Below are 16,335 nucleotides of genomic sequence, written 5' to 3' on the forward strand. Positions count from 1 at the left end.
TCCCTATAGTCATTCAAGTTATTTAAAAAATGTTTACTAGCAAGTTAGGTCAAACTCACCTTGAAACAAACCTTTCTACAATCTGGCCCTGATGTGTCTTCTGTGACCTTTTCTCCTGGTAATTCCACACTCATGTACTACACTCCTTATCTTGGAGCAGGCAATAATTCATCTACCTCTCCTCTCTACTTATTGAAATGGTACTCAGTTTTTAAAGTGCTTAATTCCCACTCTTCTCAGGGGCTATGTTTCATATCCATCTACTTTCTTCCCTCTCATATGGCAAACCTTCTCCTTACTGACTTCACAAATGGACAAACATTCCTACTGTACTGACCTCTCACTCAGGAGTAATTTTTTTTAACAATTCTTTGTTGGTGGCACATGAAGATGCCGAGACGAGAAAATAACTGCTGATAATATCAGCCATGAGTTAAGGTTTAAAAATAAACAGCATAGTGTACACTGAGTACTTTTCAGGAAAGAGGATTTATTTAATTTATTGACTTTATTGAACATGTATTGAATTTTCTGGGCACTTCATATAAATTATGTCTAATCTTAAAAACTCTGCAAGAAAGGTTTTATTATCGACAATTTACAGATGAAGATGATCAGGGCTCAAAGGTATTATATAACCTACCCAAACCACATATCTAGTAAGCAGCATTTAACTAAGATCTGTTTCCAAAAGCTAGAATCTGTATATGACCCATACAAAACCATGTTCCAATGCATAGGCTTTGGAGTTAGATGAGTCTGAGTTTGATCAAGCCTCTGAGACTCCCAATTGACCTGGGCAAATTATCTTAACTTTTCTCAAAAACTTTACTTTTCTCACCTATAAAATCTGGGTAATATTAACATGTCCCTCAGAGCTGATGTTAAAATGGGGAAATGCCTTTTAAAGTTCCAGCTGAGTGACTCATACCTGAAAGCTAACATTTAATATCACTAAGCCTTCCCCACTCCCCAATTATAGTGGAGGAGAGATGGAACCACAGATGAAATGAAATGAAACCACCACGGTTTTAAGGATAAAGTTTATTCAAATCTTGTGTCATATTAGCATACTTCCAAATTCAAACAGAATAATAGTTAAATGTTTAACAAGACAGACAAGGCAAAGCTTTAAAATTAAAAAAAAAAAAGAAATTCTGAAGGAGAAACTGCTAACAAAGTCATCTTCCTAAGTAGCATCGTGTAATGTTCTTATCGTGGACCTATATTTTTCTATGTTAATGTAAACACTATATTGAAAAGGTACCAACAGTTCCTTTGAAATGTGAGTGATGTGTTAGCAGATTGTTTTGCCAAATAAATCCTCCCAGCTGAATAAAAACACAAGATAATTCAAGGCAGAGGAAAGATCCTGGAGCCATATATATATAGAATCCCACTACAAACCCCCTGCACCATCAACCTGAGACCAAGTTTGATTTCGATACATATCAGTTTTCAAAAGAATGACAATTTCTTGTGGTTGCATGCCTTCCATTTCCTCAGACATACTTGGTCTGGGTGAGATGCCACTTGTTCTTGAGCAGCTTCGGACCAGTCACACTTATGGATCCACACTTAAATCCATATCACCTCCTGACCCCTTTTCTGAAACAAGATGAGAAAAACCTTAAGCTGAGAAAGAAACCTAAGAACAAGACAATTTTTTACATGAGTTCTACAATGACAAAGTTAATGTTCTCTAAAAGGGGGCCAAGGCAAAGATGAGTTCTAATCACTACAGATATTATTATTCCTGTAGAAATTATTTTATTTTTAATATTTTGGTTCTCATACTATACCTATTATCAAAGTTTCTTTAAAAGATTATAAAATGGATATATCTTGCACTTTGCTAGAATGAGGTTAACAAGGCTGACAACCAATAGGACTTCATTCTCTTCAATTAGTGTGTGGTTTTTCACATAATACTAAAGACACCAGGAGCTGATTTCATTCTGAATGTGCCTCAGTTCTAAGAACAAATACGCTCTTTATGAACAGGAATGTGTAATAACTGAGAACATCCAATAAATTGAATTCTACCATATAGATAATCTAAAAGTCCAGGAATAAATTATAAAAGATTAACCTACAGAAATCATTTGAACATAATTAACCCTGAGAAAAATTCCTTAAGTCCTTTAAAATATGAATTTGCCAGATCCACAATCTAACTTTCAAGATTAATTCAATAAATTCCTCTGACATTTCAAGTTATCTTCCTCATGGATATTTTAATCCCAAAGACATGATTAAACATTTTTTACCTAACCTTCCTACAAAAACAAAACAAAAACTGTGCTAATATCTTTCAAGAAAATTGACATAGTCAGGATGAAGGTGCTTTAAATACTTGGCAACATAGGGTAATAAAAGTATTTTGTCTTAAAAAGATGAGTTACCTTTAAATGTGGTATCATCCGATGACATGAAGTAAAGATCTTTTCCCAGTGTGTGGAATACAGCCTAACAAAAGGAAACTTTGAGTTAGAACCAAATTTTACATGAAAGGACAAAGTAGTTCAAATCAGAATAAGGACCATAGATAAGCCATGAAAAAGGTAAACAAAATGTATTTTTATTAAAATTATGACAATCTTGTTTTATAGTGAAGAATCACCTCATGTACATTTTCTGTTTTTCAAATACTCATGTCTCTGAACATCTCCCCTGGTACCCTTTTCTAAGCTTCAGCTCCCAGACCCCTGACGACTTGGGTGTTTGGTGAGGGAAGGAGAGACGTCATGCTCAAGGGGCCACTACTGTCCACTGAACACCACAGATGATTAACGACCCAGTGAAAAGAGACATTCCTCTGCTGTTCCTTTCAATACTAGTAGCAACATGGGCATGCTTGATGTGATACAGAAACTGATTCCTGAGACAGTTTCTTATGACAAATGAAATAGATCAGGTTTTAAGAATTCTTTAAAAATAGAATCAGAAAAACACACAGATCATAATGATTTAATGTGTCATAAAAAAAGTTTCATGTAATTCAATACTTCATAATATTCACTTTTTAAGGAAAACTATCTCATTTGAAGATGGGTATTCTTATTTAAGGCTACCTCAAAATTTGAGAAAAGGCTCTTTTAAATCTCATTAATAATCAAATCAAAAATTGGAAAGCCTTACTCATAAGTAGTTTTTATATATTTGCTTACTAGCTTAAAGTCAGAGGTTAAATGTGTGTGTGTGTGTGTGTATGTGTGTATACATACATACACGTACATGTAAATATATGTGTGTGCATACAAAGTAGACATTACATACACTATTTAAACTGGATAAGTATGCACCTGAATAATACATATGTATGTACTTAAATGCTTAAATATGTAAATATGCACTTTAGTTCTAAATAGTCCTAAATAGTTTTTTCTCTTTGGCATACATAGGGTGTTTTATCCAACTAGAATCCTGTATGTACATGCATATGTCTTTGGCTATGGATTTTTCAAAATTAACGAATAGAGACAATCAGAATATAAAAGAAAGTTTTAGTAAATATCAATGCAAAAAAAAAAGTATAGCAGGCTGTACCTTTGATAGGGAAACAATAATGGAGTTGACACAAAGAAGTGAAGTTCCATGATTTTTGATGGAGAAAATTTTTAAATGAAGTCAATATCCAACACTAAGAGAAATAGTATAATGCTTTATGGCTCATGAATGTCGTACAGTGCTATGCAACTGTTAAATACATTTGTGGCCTTCTGGTTACAGCTGAGATGGAGCAAGCATACCAGAGCCGCTCTTTGACTCATTACAAATGAAAAGTTTGGGGCAGAATTCAAAAAGAAAACATCTGAGAACTCTCAAAACCAAACAGGAACAGATAGACTGACATCTAAAGTAAAAAGTTGAATAATAGCTCACAATAGGGGTGAGTTTGACAGGCTTCTTTTTTTCTTCTTTTTTCACTTCTTGGTCTGATGGTTCAACCTGAGAATGTGATGAATTAAAACTGCCCAGCTGGGGTGGACTACAAAACTGAGAGAAATTCCCTATTTCTAGTCAGAAATTAGAGAAAAGGGCCCTTGAATGCTACAAAATAGGGAAGGGGTGGGAAATTCCTCTGTTTTTTTCCACCTTATTTTGTCTTCTGGTCCCACCTGAGGTACTAGCCCAGGTGATCACCTGGTGACACCAGTGGCAATGCAGATGCCTGAAAAGGTGAAAGGAACCCTGTTCCCCTGGGCAGCAGAACCAGGAAAAGGGCTTCTGTCATCTTCAGAGCAGGAGGAAGGAATTCTTATTTTCTCTCTCTCATCTGTATCACTCCCAACAGAACTGCAGGACTGATCAGAGGGAAACACATGTACTTTCTGGTCAGGGGACTCAAAAAGGAGGCCTCTGGGGACTGCATAAAAGAGAACCCTAGGAGTCAGAAAGTATGGAAGAAATCTCAGAGAGAAAAGGAGTTGGGATCACCCCTGAGCTATGTTAGGCAAAAGAGAAGCCACTGGCCACTTAATGAAGTGTCAAGTCCCCAAATAACTGCTGAGTAGCTTGTGCATTGAACAATATGGTCAAGGCTTTGAAAATGGAACTTACTGACATGGGAACCATCAACTACAGAAGGAGAGACAGATGTGAACCTGACTGGGTTAATCACCTGCTACGATAAAAACTTAACAGTCTCCAGAAGATTTTTGCAGGACCCACGTCTTACAACAAAAGACTCAAAATGTTCAGGATATAATTCAAAATCACCCAACATACAAAGAACCAGAAAAAACTGACCCTTTCCCTGGGGAAAAGACATCAGGCAGATGCAAACACCGAGATGATCAGATACTGGATCAATCAGACAGAGATTGTGAAGCAAATAGGATAAATTCAAATGCCCAGAAACATTATAGCAGCAAGAGAAACTGTCCACCATATAGTCCTAAATGAAGAAATATATGCACTGTAAAATCAACTGTGTCCAAAATAGATGAAATATTTACATTCATTATAAAAAGAAATACTCATTCAAAGAAAAAGAAAAAAACAACTGAAGATGTTCTTTCTTTTTAGGGATTGAACCCAGGGCCTTGTGCGTGCTAAGCAAGCACTCTACCAATTGCCCTAGATCCCAGCCCCAGAAAAACCAACTTTATACCCCTATTTTTCTTTGAATGGGTGTGTTACAGGTGATTGTTACTTCCTCATTTTAAATTTTGCCATATTCCCCAGATTTTTTTGCATCAAACATGTTTATTTTATAAGAGTCATGGACACCAATTTGCATTCTTTAACCTCAAAGTGAAAATCAAGGAGTAAAAAAATAACTAATTCTCCCAAAGTGAAACTTGGCATCAAGTCCAAAAACACTGGTTTTGTTATTTTTTTTAAACTATTGTTCTTACAGTAAGTTTTTCTTCATTTTTCCTCACACAAGGGCTTTAGAAATGGTTGTTTACAGAGCTCTCATTAATTGTTTACAAAATTCCATACCTCAGATGGACTCCTGTCCAATTTGGGTATGCCATTCCAAACATCTTCAGGGTTCACTATCTCCTCCACACCATTGGAAAGGTTCAAAACCTACAAGAGAAAACAAAGTTTAATGGAAAGTGGCGACTCATGTTCCACAGTAATCCTTAAAATGAAACACTTCACAAGATAATGAAAATGATTGTACTAAACCAACTTCAATCTTATGTTTCAAACTCAATGCTCCTTCAGTTCAAACACATATTGAGTAAACACCTGAATATCAATGATGAATAAGGTCTAGACCTCAAAGGTTCAAAATTTAGTGGAGAAAAACAAAGTTAGACATTCAGACTTCTGCAGCAAGAGGTCTGCTCCCATATGTGCATGTGCAAGAATATAATGCATGTAAGGCATAAAGCTCCTTTTTTTGAAGCGGGTATCTGAAGATATAGGGACATTTAGAAAACAATTTCAGTGAATGCTTCCTAGATGAGGTAATACCTAAAGTAAATCTTTAAATAGGAATTAACCATTTTGGGAATAGGTGGGAATACAGGAAAAATGGAATTGTAATCTACAATTTAAAAAGCACACCAGGTGATTCTGGTACTGGTGGTTTTCAGATTGCAGGGAAAACACAATCAAATGGAAGTCCCTAAAAAATTTTGTACAAAAATGATGTGGTCGGATTTGCCTTGACCAACTTCATACTAGCAGTGTGGACAATGAATTGAAGGAAGACCAGAAGTAAATCAAATGAAAGATTATTAGAGTGAGGTAGTTGTGAAATAAGGAACTCACCTAATGTAGAGGCATTAGGTATAAACGGTTCTGAAAAAGAGAGAAGAAGTGCAATGTGTGGAACTTGGGACTATAGGATTTGTGGGTTATGGGAGATAAAATGGTTCTTGCTACAATTCTTACAGATGAATATTTAAAATGACTTCATATTACATCAAATTACCAAGGGGACAAGTAGGTAAACATCTACCAATTGTATTCTTTAGTTTATGAAATTCCTTAACAATCTGCAAGTGCATTTTGAGATAAAATACTTAAATCTCACTTACCCTTGTGCCTTCTTCAGCTATTTCCAAAATCTCACATTTCGACCATGTATTTCTTAGACTTGACCACACAACACATTTGGACCCAACAGAAAATCCTTTCAGAGTGTAGGTGTTCCGTGGTGGTTGAGCTACCAAATTGAATAGAATAAGACTCAAGGTATACCTCTTGATTCCTTAATGTGAGATACACAAGCAAAGTACTTTTCAAATCTACAGTTATTCCTGTGTAATCAGTATCATGTAATCACTATGTGGTGATAATAAACTCTTTTTCTCAATTTTATTTTAAATATTTTAAATCCTTCCAGTGCTGCCTCCCCAGATAATCACTATCACTTTCCTAAAAAACAAAACAGAAAACACCAGAAGGATGTAATGTGAACAAACTTACTTACTTCCTCCCTTCCTCCCTTTGTCCCTTCTTTCCTTCCTTCCTTCCACCAGGGATTGAACCCAGGGGCATTTAACCACTAAGCCACATCACCAGACCTTTTTATTTTTTATTTTGAGACAGGTCTTAATAAGTTGCTCAGGGCCTGGCTAAATTGCTGAGGCTGACTTTGAACATGCAATCCTCCTGCTTCAGCCTCCCCAGCCGCTGGGATTACAGGTGTGTGCCACCACACCCAGCAAATTTTATTTCTAACACTGAAAATTACTACTGAAAATGGGACTTTTACTACCAGTGGGTGTTGTCTATGGTTACAATAGCCATTCTTACAGCAAAACCGCATGTTGCCAGTGAGCAGATCTGTATGACAGTACCACAGAGCTAGTGCTATTAGAACAGTGTGACAATAGGAATAAATAGCTAATAAAAGGTTAATTATCACACAAGAGAAGACACACCCACAGGATGCTGTACCATGCAATTAAAATATTTTGAAAGCATTTTATGGGATTAAAATGCAGGATTCAATACTGTGTGACAGTATGATCTGCATTTAGTTTTTGTGCAGACAGACACAAAGAAAATGAAAGAAGAAGAAAGTGCAGCATGGTGGTAATAGTAAGATGATTTTCTTACATTTTAAATGTGATTTATCTTTTGGAAACATAGATTTTAAGCATTTTATTTTTAAACTCAAAATTAATATTTTAGCATACATTAATTTACACTGATTCCACAACCAATTTTTCTTGTTTAAAATGTCCTTCCATAAAAACCAAATCTGATTCACTTCTCTGCTTAATCTTTCTTCCAAAAACTCAATTTAAGAAATTAATATAATAATTAATTCTTTTCTTTAAAACCAGTAAGAGCCACATGCAGATCATAATCCCAGTAGCTCAGGAGGCTGTGGAAGGAAGATCATGAGTTCAAAGCCAGCCTTAGCAATTTAGCAAGACCCTGTCTCAAAATAAAAATAAAAAGGGCTGGGGATATGGCTCAGTGGTTAAGCGCTCCTGTGTTCAATCCCTGGTATGAAAAATTTTTTAAATTATAATTAAATAAATTGGAACTTTTGAAGACAGTAAATTAAACCTTAAAGTGAAAGAAAACAAGTCTCCTTACCCGAGGTGTGATGTGGTGAAGCATTATTGTGTTTCCTTCCGTCTCTGGATTCTTCTTCAGAGAACAAAGGTATCAATGATGAAATGGCACCCCTGTTTTTGTTTTTACATTCTGGAATTTCTTCTAACATACTCATTTCAACGGGCATTTTGGGATCACAATTCTCTCCATGTAGATGCAATGGTACCCCATGCTGGTCATCAAAAGACTCCACACTTGACCTTCTCATGTCCTCCGCACACTTCGATTCTTGGACTCTTTGACTAACTCTTAAAGACAAAGGATTTGTGTTGTCATCCAGAGACAGCTGGGCTGTGGGTAGTTCTAGTTCTGGCTGTGTCTCAGTTTCACAGTCGAGGGGAAGCTGCACTGTGAAAGGTTCCAGAGCGATTTCCGTGTCATCTCCTTGGGAGAGAGGCACAATTGGGGGCACCAGACCCAGCTCCTCTTTGTCTTCATCCCCGACTAGGGAATGCTGTAACTCAATGGATTCAAGTTCTAAGAATTCTTTTGATTCATCATCAGGGGAAAGTGGCACCTCAAGTGAATTCAATTCAAGCATCTCCTTTGTTTCATTAGGTGGTAACAATGTGTTAAATCCTGTAATTAGGTATTTATCATTAAACTTTGCTTTGTCAATAAAACGGCACTCTACATCACCTTCCAGTACCTCAGCACCAATTTGATCTTTGCAAGAGTTTTCAAAAACTTCAAAAATGTTATCAGTTCCAAGGTCATAGAATTTACTTGACTTGTTTTCAATAATGTTTAACTCTTTTTCAATTCTTTCAGTGAGTTCATCTGTCTGTGGTTCCACATATAATGTTTTATCTTGTACAGCTTTGGTACTTGTTTTCTTAAGTCCAATATCAGGACTGGGAGTTGCCAGGGGTCCCTTTATCTCTGGGCCATTTCTTTCATATGGTAACTCACTCTTGGCCATACTACTCTTCGAATATTTCTTCATTTTCTCATTAATACTTTCACCTTTGCTTTTCAAGTCAACGATAGCTAAAGGGATATCACAAACATCCCTTTTGATTTCTAGGATTGTTATTTCCAACACGTCTTCTGTCACTATATCATAAAAATAATCATTTCCCTCTTGAGGACATATACCTTCTGAAATGTTAAACCCTGAAAGGCAACATGGAAAAGCTTGCATGGGAACTGACAAAAGGTCAGAGGGCATGTTCCAGAGTGTTTTTGGCTCCACACAGTCTTCAGCATTTCCAAAGTCCACAAGCCTGACTGATACAAGATAATCTTCACAAATATTAGTAATAAGTGCTCTATAATAATGTCCATCTTCTCTATATCGTACTATACAAGGATCTCCAATATGAGGACATGTGATGCAATCCCTCCAATCTATTACTTGCTTTGCCCTGGTTTGCACTTCTGCTTCTAAATACTGAAGTTTTTCGGTGTCAGCAAACTGACACCAAAAATACTCAGGCCCATCTATCACAGTGGCATAAGCTCTCACAATCTTCATTTTTGGATTATACCAGTTAAGAAACACTAAGGTGTCACCAATGGATTTCTTACCAGACTTTGAACAGTCCCCTTTAACTATTTGGGGAGAAAGTCCTATTTGAGATTTTTCACTCAAAGCACTTCTGCTAATCATATCTTCTGATATGATCCCACGTTCATCAGCAAGAATAACTTCCCATCTATCTTGGAATTTAACAAATTCACATCTTACTTGAGCCTCATCAGTCCTTTGGGAAAAGTGATGCACTATCTCCTTTGAGTTGACAATGTCAGGAACCCAAAGTCCCCTTAAAGAGCAATGGATGCACAATCCTGGTAACAGTGCATTAACCAGGTCAAGCCTCCCTATTTTGTTAGTGTGAACCACAGAAACATTGCCATAATCTATGAATTGTACAGAGAGAAGGTCATCGGGCTGTTGTTCCTTGACTACAGCCCGATACCATAAGTTGTCCTCTGGGAAAACAGCACATATCACATCTCCACTTTGCACAGGTGGCCCTGCATGATATTGGGGCCTTGTTTTAACATCATTTAATCTCTCAGAAAGACGATTGAGCTCAGCTTCATCTTCTGTTAGCTGAACGTAAAAGTCTGAAAGATCATTAATATGTGAAACATACACAGTTGTTTTAAAACCAGGCATTATCATCTTCTGTGGGAATTCACAAAATTTTAGAGGCAAATCTTTGTTACAAACATCTCCTATTCTTCTCTCTGGAAGAGTGGCTTCTGGTTTTGTGGCTTTCACAGATGGCTCAGCAAAAATTTCTTCTTTCTTTTCTCTTGGTAATGAAAACACTTGATTATTTTTGTTTCCCACAGAGTCCTGATACAGAGCAACTAAATTTGTCTTTGTTGAACTTTGTAGACGTTTCAGCTCCTTACATGCTGAGCTGATCTTAGGTTTGCATGCTTCTCCCAACATCTCCACACTATATGATTTGTTCTCTCCTATCTTACTTATATATTCTGTGGGTGATGTCATGTTTTCATTGTTTTCTTCAAGAGTTCCAGGTGTAGAGGGAAGTGTTTCACTCTCTTTCTTTTTCTTCCTGGTTCGATTTTTGTAGCCGAGTAGCCCTAACTTCTCATTAATATTAGCATTAATTTGAATACTGTCATCATATAGTTCTATAATCAGCCGTCCATCTGGATCTTTCGCTACGACCAAGGCCTTCAATGACTTATCTAGAACAGTCTCCTGAAACCATGCTGTAACTTCTTCTGGTATATTATTGGGTATATCAGACAATGAACATTTAACAGCTTGCATGGGCAAAAGTAAAACATCGTAAGCATCACGAGGTATTGAAAGCAGATTATCATTTGTTATGTAAATGTTTCCAAAATCAACAAAGAAGACTTTAGTTGGCTCTTTTTCTATTACTATCCCTCTGTACCAGTTTCCATCAGTGTACTTAGCAAGGCACAAGGTTCCAGGAATCAAGGGAGATGTTTTTAAATTCAGCAAAACTTTACTTAACTGTGTAATACTACATGACAACTGTTCTAAAATATTTGCATTTCTTGCCAGCTGGCAATAAAATGTCCAGGGGTCATCAACGTGTGTTATATACACTGAATCCTCACTACCAATTTTCATGTCATGTGTAGAATAGTAGTAGGAATGTAGCTGAACGGAAGACTCCAGAGGCTTCTGAAGTTTTACTGGTCTTGCTAGTCTCTTTTCTACCAAAAAATGGCATGCACTCTGAAAGGGTGTTAGCAAATCCACAACATTAAACAGTTCTTCATCATGTATTGAGGCCAAAGCAAATATTGTGCATTTTAATTCTAGATTATTTTGCCATGCACTATCTACAAATTCACTGAAAGCTTGTATTGCTTTTTCATCCCAAACAAAGGGATTTTCACCAGTTGGTTGAATTAAATTATAAAGACTGCACCTGAAAGCCTGAGCTTTAACCTTGAGAAACTCATCACTAATTGAATAAATATTCTTCACAGAAATGGTATCTTTGTCTCCATAATCTACAAATGTTACTTTGACATGCTCTGAAGATTGGGTCCCACTAATCAGAGCTCTGGACCATTTACCACTTGCTGATCGCTTTGCCAAACAAGCAGGTGTGGTTCCCTGGTAAAGAGCCGTGGTATTTTTGCAATAGTCCTCAATATCACACATTAAAGTTCTAAGTCCTTGGGTGTTCCTGGTCAGTTGACACCAGAAATAGCCAGGGTTTTCAACATAAGACACTTTGACTTCTACTGTACTTCCAACTTCCAGCTCTTCTTTATAAGAAGGACCTGGTTTAATTTTCAAGAAATTTGGTGTAAGGGGAGAGTAAACAGGGGATTTTTTCTCTTTTTCCTGCTCAACTTGTCCAGTTGAAACATTTGTAACAACTGTTGTATCAGTCAAAGGTTCTGAAACAGAGGTGGTTTTCTCTTTTTCAGCTTTCTGTTCTTCTACCTTCTTGGCAGAAGATATTTTGTTATCAGCAATAAAATGGTTTGAAGCATGCCCTGGGGAGTGGGCATTTACTACAATATTTTCTTTTGTTTCAAATTCCTGATACTTGGCATATCCAGCTTGAGCAATTACCTTACTAATGTTTTCTTCCCCTGCTCTAGATTCATCAAGAATCTCTATAACATATTGATGATCCTGCTTATCAAGGATATGAATGACCAATTCTTTGTGGAGTACAGTCTTTTTAAAAAAGGAAATTGCCTCCTGGCTCCAAGTTTTCCCCAAAGGCCAAATATCAGCAAGGGTGCACCTCAGAGCTAAGGCTGGTAGCCGTCTAAACTGAGGAAGCAGCATCCTTACGTCATACCAGTCCACATTTTCTGAATTGCCTCGGTCAACTAGGAATACATCCACACTCTTGTCATCTAATTTGGTGACTATGGCCCGATAGTAGCCATTTTCTTTCCATTTAACACAGCAAAGGTCATCAGGTTCAGGTTTCAAAACCACACCATCCAGCTTACTGGCAGAGGAGTAGAAACTGCACATTCTCCTCGTAAGTTTACTGAAGGTGCCGTTGTGTTTCCTCAACCTAATCCAAAACTCAGAAGGGCTCTTAACAAACTCTACCTGGGCATCATAGAAAGCATTCATCTTCAACTTGATAGATCTTAAGGCTGGGAGTGAAACCTCTTCATCCACGTCTTCTGCAGGGGACTGAGACTGTAGCACTGGGTCTCGTTCTTCTCCCTCCTCTTCCTCCTCTGTCCCCTGGCTCTGAAGGAATCGATCAGCCAGGCAACACGACTGTACTCCAAAAACACCGTTAAGATTAATCCCATCTTCTCCATACAGGGTGACATAATACACGTGCTCAAAGGAACAATAAAATTCAATCTTTGCATTCACCGCTTGGCCCAGTATCAGCGCTTTCAGATCACCGACCTGTGACCGAGACCAGCCTCTTCCACCGTCCCAGAGTCCATACAAGGCACAAGGGTAGGTCACCACAGGCATTCGAAAATATTCTGGCAGCAAGTACCGAAGGCTACTACAACTCACTAACTCCTTCCTTCCATAGTCTACATGAAGCACCTGGGCACAGCGATGTGGTCGAAAAGTCTCAAGCAAGAGTGCCCTGTACCAATGTCCATCCAATCCACAGGATGCACATGGAGAGCCTGGCTTGTCAGGGCTCTCCTCCCTCTCCTCCCAGGTAGCACTGGTAGAGTTCTCATCCCCTGTCCCCAGAGAACCCCGATATACCTGAGCCATGCTCTCAGAGAGGCGGTGGATCTCCTGCGAGAGGCTCCGGAGTTGACAATGAATGCGATGGGGATGACACACTTGGGTCACCACTACGGGCTCTGTCACGCCCAGTTGCAGCTGGGGATAGAAGTAATCCAGGCCAGGCTGCTCTTGCTTGGGTGGGACTCGCGGAAGAACCGGGGTCCCAGGGCCCACGCCTGCAGTCGTGAGGTAGCGCTTGAGCAGCGAGCGGAAGAGACTGTCTGGCACCTGCCGCGCCAGGCCGAGCTCCTGCATCTGCTGAAACACAGCCGGGACCTCCAGAAGGACCAGGCGATGTTGGAGCAGCACGTCCAGCACCCGACCGTGCGCCTCCTTGCCCTGCAGATTGCTAAGGAAGTCCACAGCACTGGACGACCAGTGCTGCGGCTCGCCCCCGCCGGTGCCGCCGCCGCCAGCCGGCACTAAGCCGGCCAGCACGCAGCCCAGCACCTCCGAGGGCAGGTGGAAGAACTCGCTACGCCCTGGCGCCAGCGAGCCCGCGCCGGCCGTGATGGTGCGGCCCTCATCCAGCAGAAAGACGCGGCTCTCCTGCGCCTGCCGGCTGACCACGCGGCAGCGGTGCCACAGGAGTCCCACCTGCACCAGGCACAGCTCGCCGGGCGAGGCTGTGGCGCCGCCCAGCGCCCATGGGCCGCGCGTGGCTGCAGCTTCCTGGATCTCCCGGCTCAACCGCACATACTCGTCCCGCCGCTGGCCCACCAGTCCCCATAGCTGCACCGGGATCACCTCGGGATGCACGTCTACAAAGGACACCCGCAGGGTCAGCGAGGCTCCGGGCGTCGGCAGCCCGGGCGTCGAGCTCATCTCTGCCACGCAACCAGAGCTCCTCTGCACCGCGGGAAGCGGAGACCCACCAAACCAAGCTCAAAGGCTCTAAAGAATGGGAAAGACGCCGCGCAAGGCGCCCTTTGGGCGACGCGCCGGACGCGGGGCTTCAGGAACCCTTGCGGACAGGTAAAACCCGGCGGCCGGACCAACCGCCACGGTTGCCGCGCAGGCATTTGCAGCGCGTGGCGGCGCCCAGCTTCCGGCCGCGGGGAGTGGTCGCTACCGAAAGGCGACTTGGGGGCTGGGGCAAAGGAGAAGGGGCTTCCAGAGACGTTCAGGAGGCCGAGATGTGAGGATTGGAACACAGCCGGCCTCTGTCAGAGCACCTTGGACTCTGGAGGACTCAGTGTGAAGTCTTGGCAAAGGGCAGTGGTGGGGACTGAACCAGAAAGTTATTTCCCGTACGTCCTTCCAGTTACTATTGATTGAGCTCTGAGTGTCAAGTACGGTGCTAGCCATTGGAGTTCCCGGAGGGAAACGGGAAACAAATGGAGGCACCAACGGCACGTTCCTAAGCGTTGAGGCCCGAATTCTCAGAGGACCCCTGGAGCTGGCAAGCTGAGACGGAGCAGTGCGCTTGCGCCTGGAGGGGACACGGGTGCTTTTGCTTGCTCCGAGTATTAGTGAACTCAAACAGGTTGCTTGTTATTTAGTCTGTGAACCCGTTTCATCATCTGAATTGATGAGTTTTCAGGAGCTCACAATAAAGTATGAAGCTATATGGGGACTGTTCAGTATGCCCTCCACCCTTACCTGATATGGGTTCCTTTGCAAACTCTGCCATCCCAACTTTGAAGGCGTTCTTTTGTTCTTCGTGTATTCAGAGCGAGCACAAAACTGGACTCAGAAGTGTAAAAGGACTGAAACATTACTTCTAACTCCTGCTGTGTCTGCTGAAGCACCACCACCAATGCCACCCGAATCTGACCCGGCCAACCCTTTGAGACTTCCTTTTGTCAAGGGGAAGCAGGTGGCGTGGAAAATTCAGGCAAACTATGGGAAGCTCTCATGATATGTCTACATTATATTTTTGGGGATTTGCAAAGTTAGACATATACCCGGGAGTTTCTCATAGTTCGCTCATTCTTTTTATTTCACTTCACATTTTGAAATATTAAATACACAATAAGACTGCTTAATATGCTAACCTAACGATCTAAATCTGTGTCTTCAATCCAGATTAGACTGAATCCATGTGCTTCCAAATCACCCTGTGCTTGCTTTTTCATGGCACTTTTCTCATTGTGATGCAATTGATGTCTGCTTCACCCTACCATCCTACAGGCTCCTTTGGCAAGGACTCATGTATTCCTGGGATCTAGCATGGGGTGGAGGCAATAGACATAATTTGCTAAAATGAATGAATGAATTTCATCTCTCTAGAAGCTTTGATTTTCCCCTGATGTACTCAACCTTGAAAATTTAATTCCATTTTCTAAATTTTCTGTTTTATATTCAACATGAAAGAAAAACTAACATTTGATTTAAAATTATCTAGTGAGATCTGACTCAAATGCCTCTTTCTCATGGCCTTCCTATTCACCATGGCAGAATTACTTATTCCCTTTTACCTAGTGGCTTATTACTATTATATTTTGCAACTGTTTGCTATTTCTCCTATCAATATAAACAACTTGAAGGCAGGGACTCTGTTCATTTCTTTTTACATTCTCTGTGCCTAGCACAATGCTGGACAGTCAATACCTATTGAATGCTTAACAAAAGAGAAAGGAGTCTGGCACCATGTCCTTTATAGTGGATGGGAGGAATTCATTATAAAATGGTTTTATTATGGAAATTGTTTTATCATCACACAGAATAATAAAATATTTCAATACTTCAACTACAAGCTGTATAACCAAACTCATATAGACTACAAGGTTGTAGATACTGTGACTTTTCTTTTCCTTTTAACTTGTCCTTCAACCTCCTTCCATGGCAAGGGCCTTAATCCTAGGATGTGGGGTGTATCATCCAGCCACCATGGGCTGACCAGAGCCTTCTCCTCCCATCCTCCCAGATATTCCCAATGTCCTGCCTTTTCTGTATCTGCAGTAGGTAGCTTACTTCTTTCTGTCCTGCTCTGCTGCTGAAAAGGGGATGGGGTCATTTCAAAAACCACTGCATTATGAAGATTAAACTCCAATTATATATCCCTCATGCTTCATTAAGCAAAATATTTTGAGTTCTATAAAAAATATTTAAAACTCCTTAATGTTAGGCTAGAGAGGCCCTTGGCT

At 40.2% G+C, this 16,335-nt stretch overlaps 1 protein-coding gene across 2 annotated transcripts; it reads right to left on the reverse strand.

The window, feature by feature from the left end:
* Positions 1 to 164: 164 nt before the first annotated feature.
* On the reverse strand, positions 165 to 14,071 carry TDRD6 (tudor domain containing 6; the record flags this gene model as incomplete). 2 transcript variants are annotated; one of them, XM_079148309.1, is made up of 5 exons in its annotated part: positions 165 to 2,469; positions 5,452 to 5,541; positions 6,504 to 6,631; positions 8,020 to 11,910; positions 12,481 to 14,071. In XM_079148309.1, the coding sequence occupies 5 exons, from the start codon at positions 14,069 to 14,071 to the stop codon at positions 2,389 to 2,391; spliced, it is 5,781 nt and encodes a 1,926-aa protein (XP_079004435.1). In that variant the 3' UTR covers positions 165 to 2,388. The 2 variants fall into 2 exon arrangements, with proteins under 2 accessions (XP_079004435.1, XP_079004434.1); XM_079148308.1 differs by having other exon boundaries at positions 165 to 1,608; positions 2,406 to 2,469; positions 8,020 to 14,071.
* Between the last annotated feature and the right edge of the window lie 2,264 nt (positions 14,072 to 16,335).

This window comes from Sciurus vulgaris, assembly GCF_902686455.1.
Source record: "Sciurus vulgaris genome assembly, chromosome: 7".
Lineage (NCBI taxonomy): Eukaryota > Metazoa > Chordata > Mammalia > Rodentia > Sciuridae > Sciurus > Sciurus vulgaris.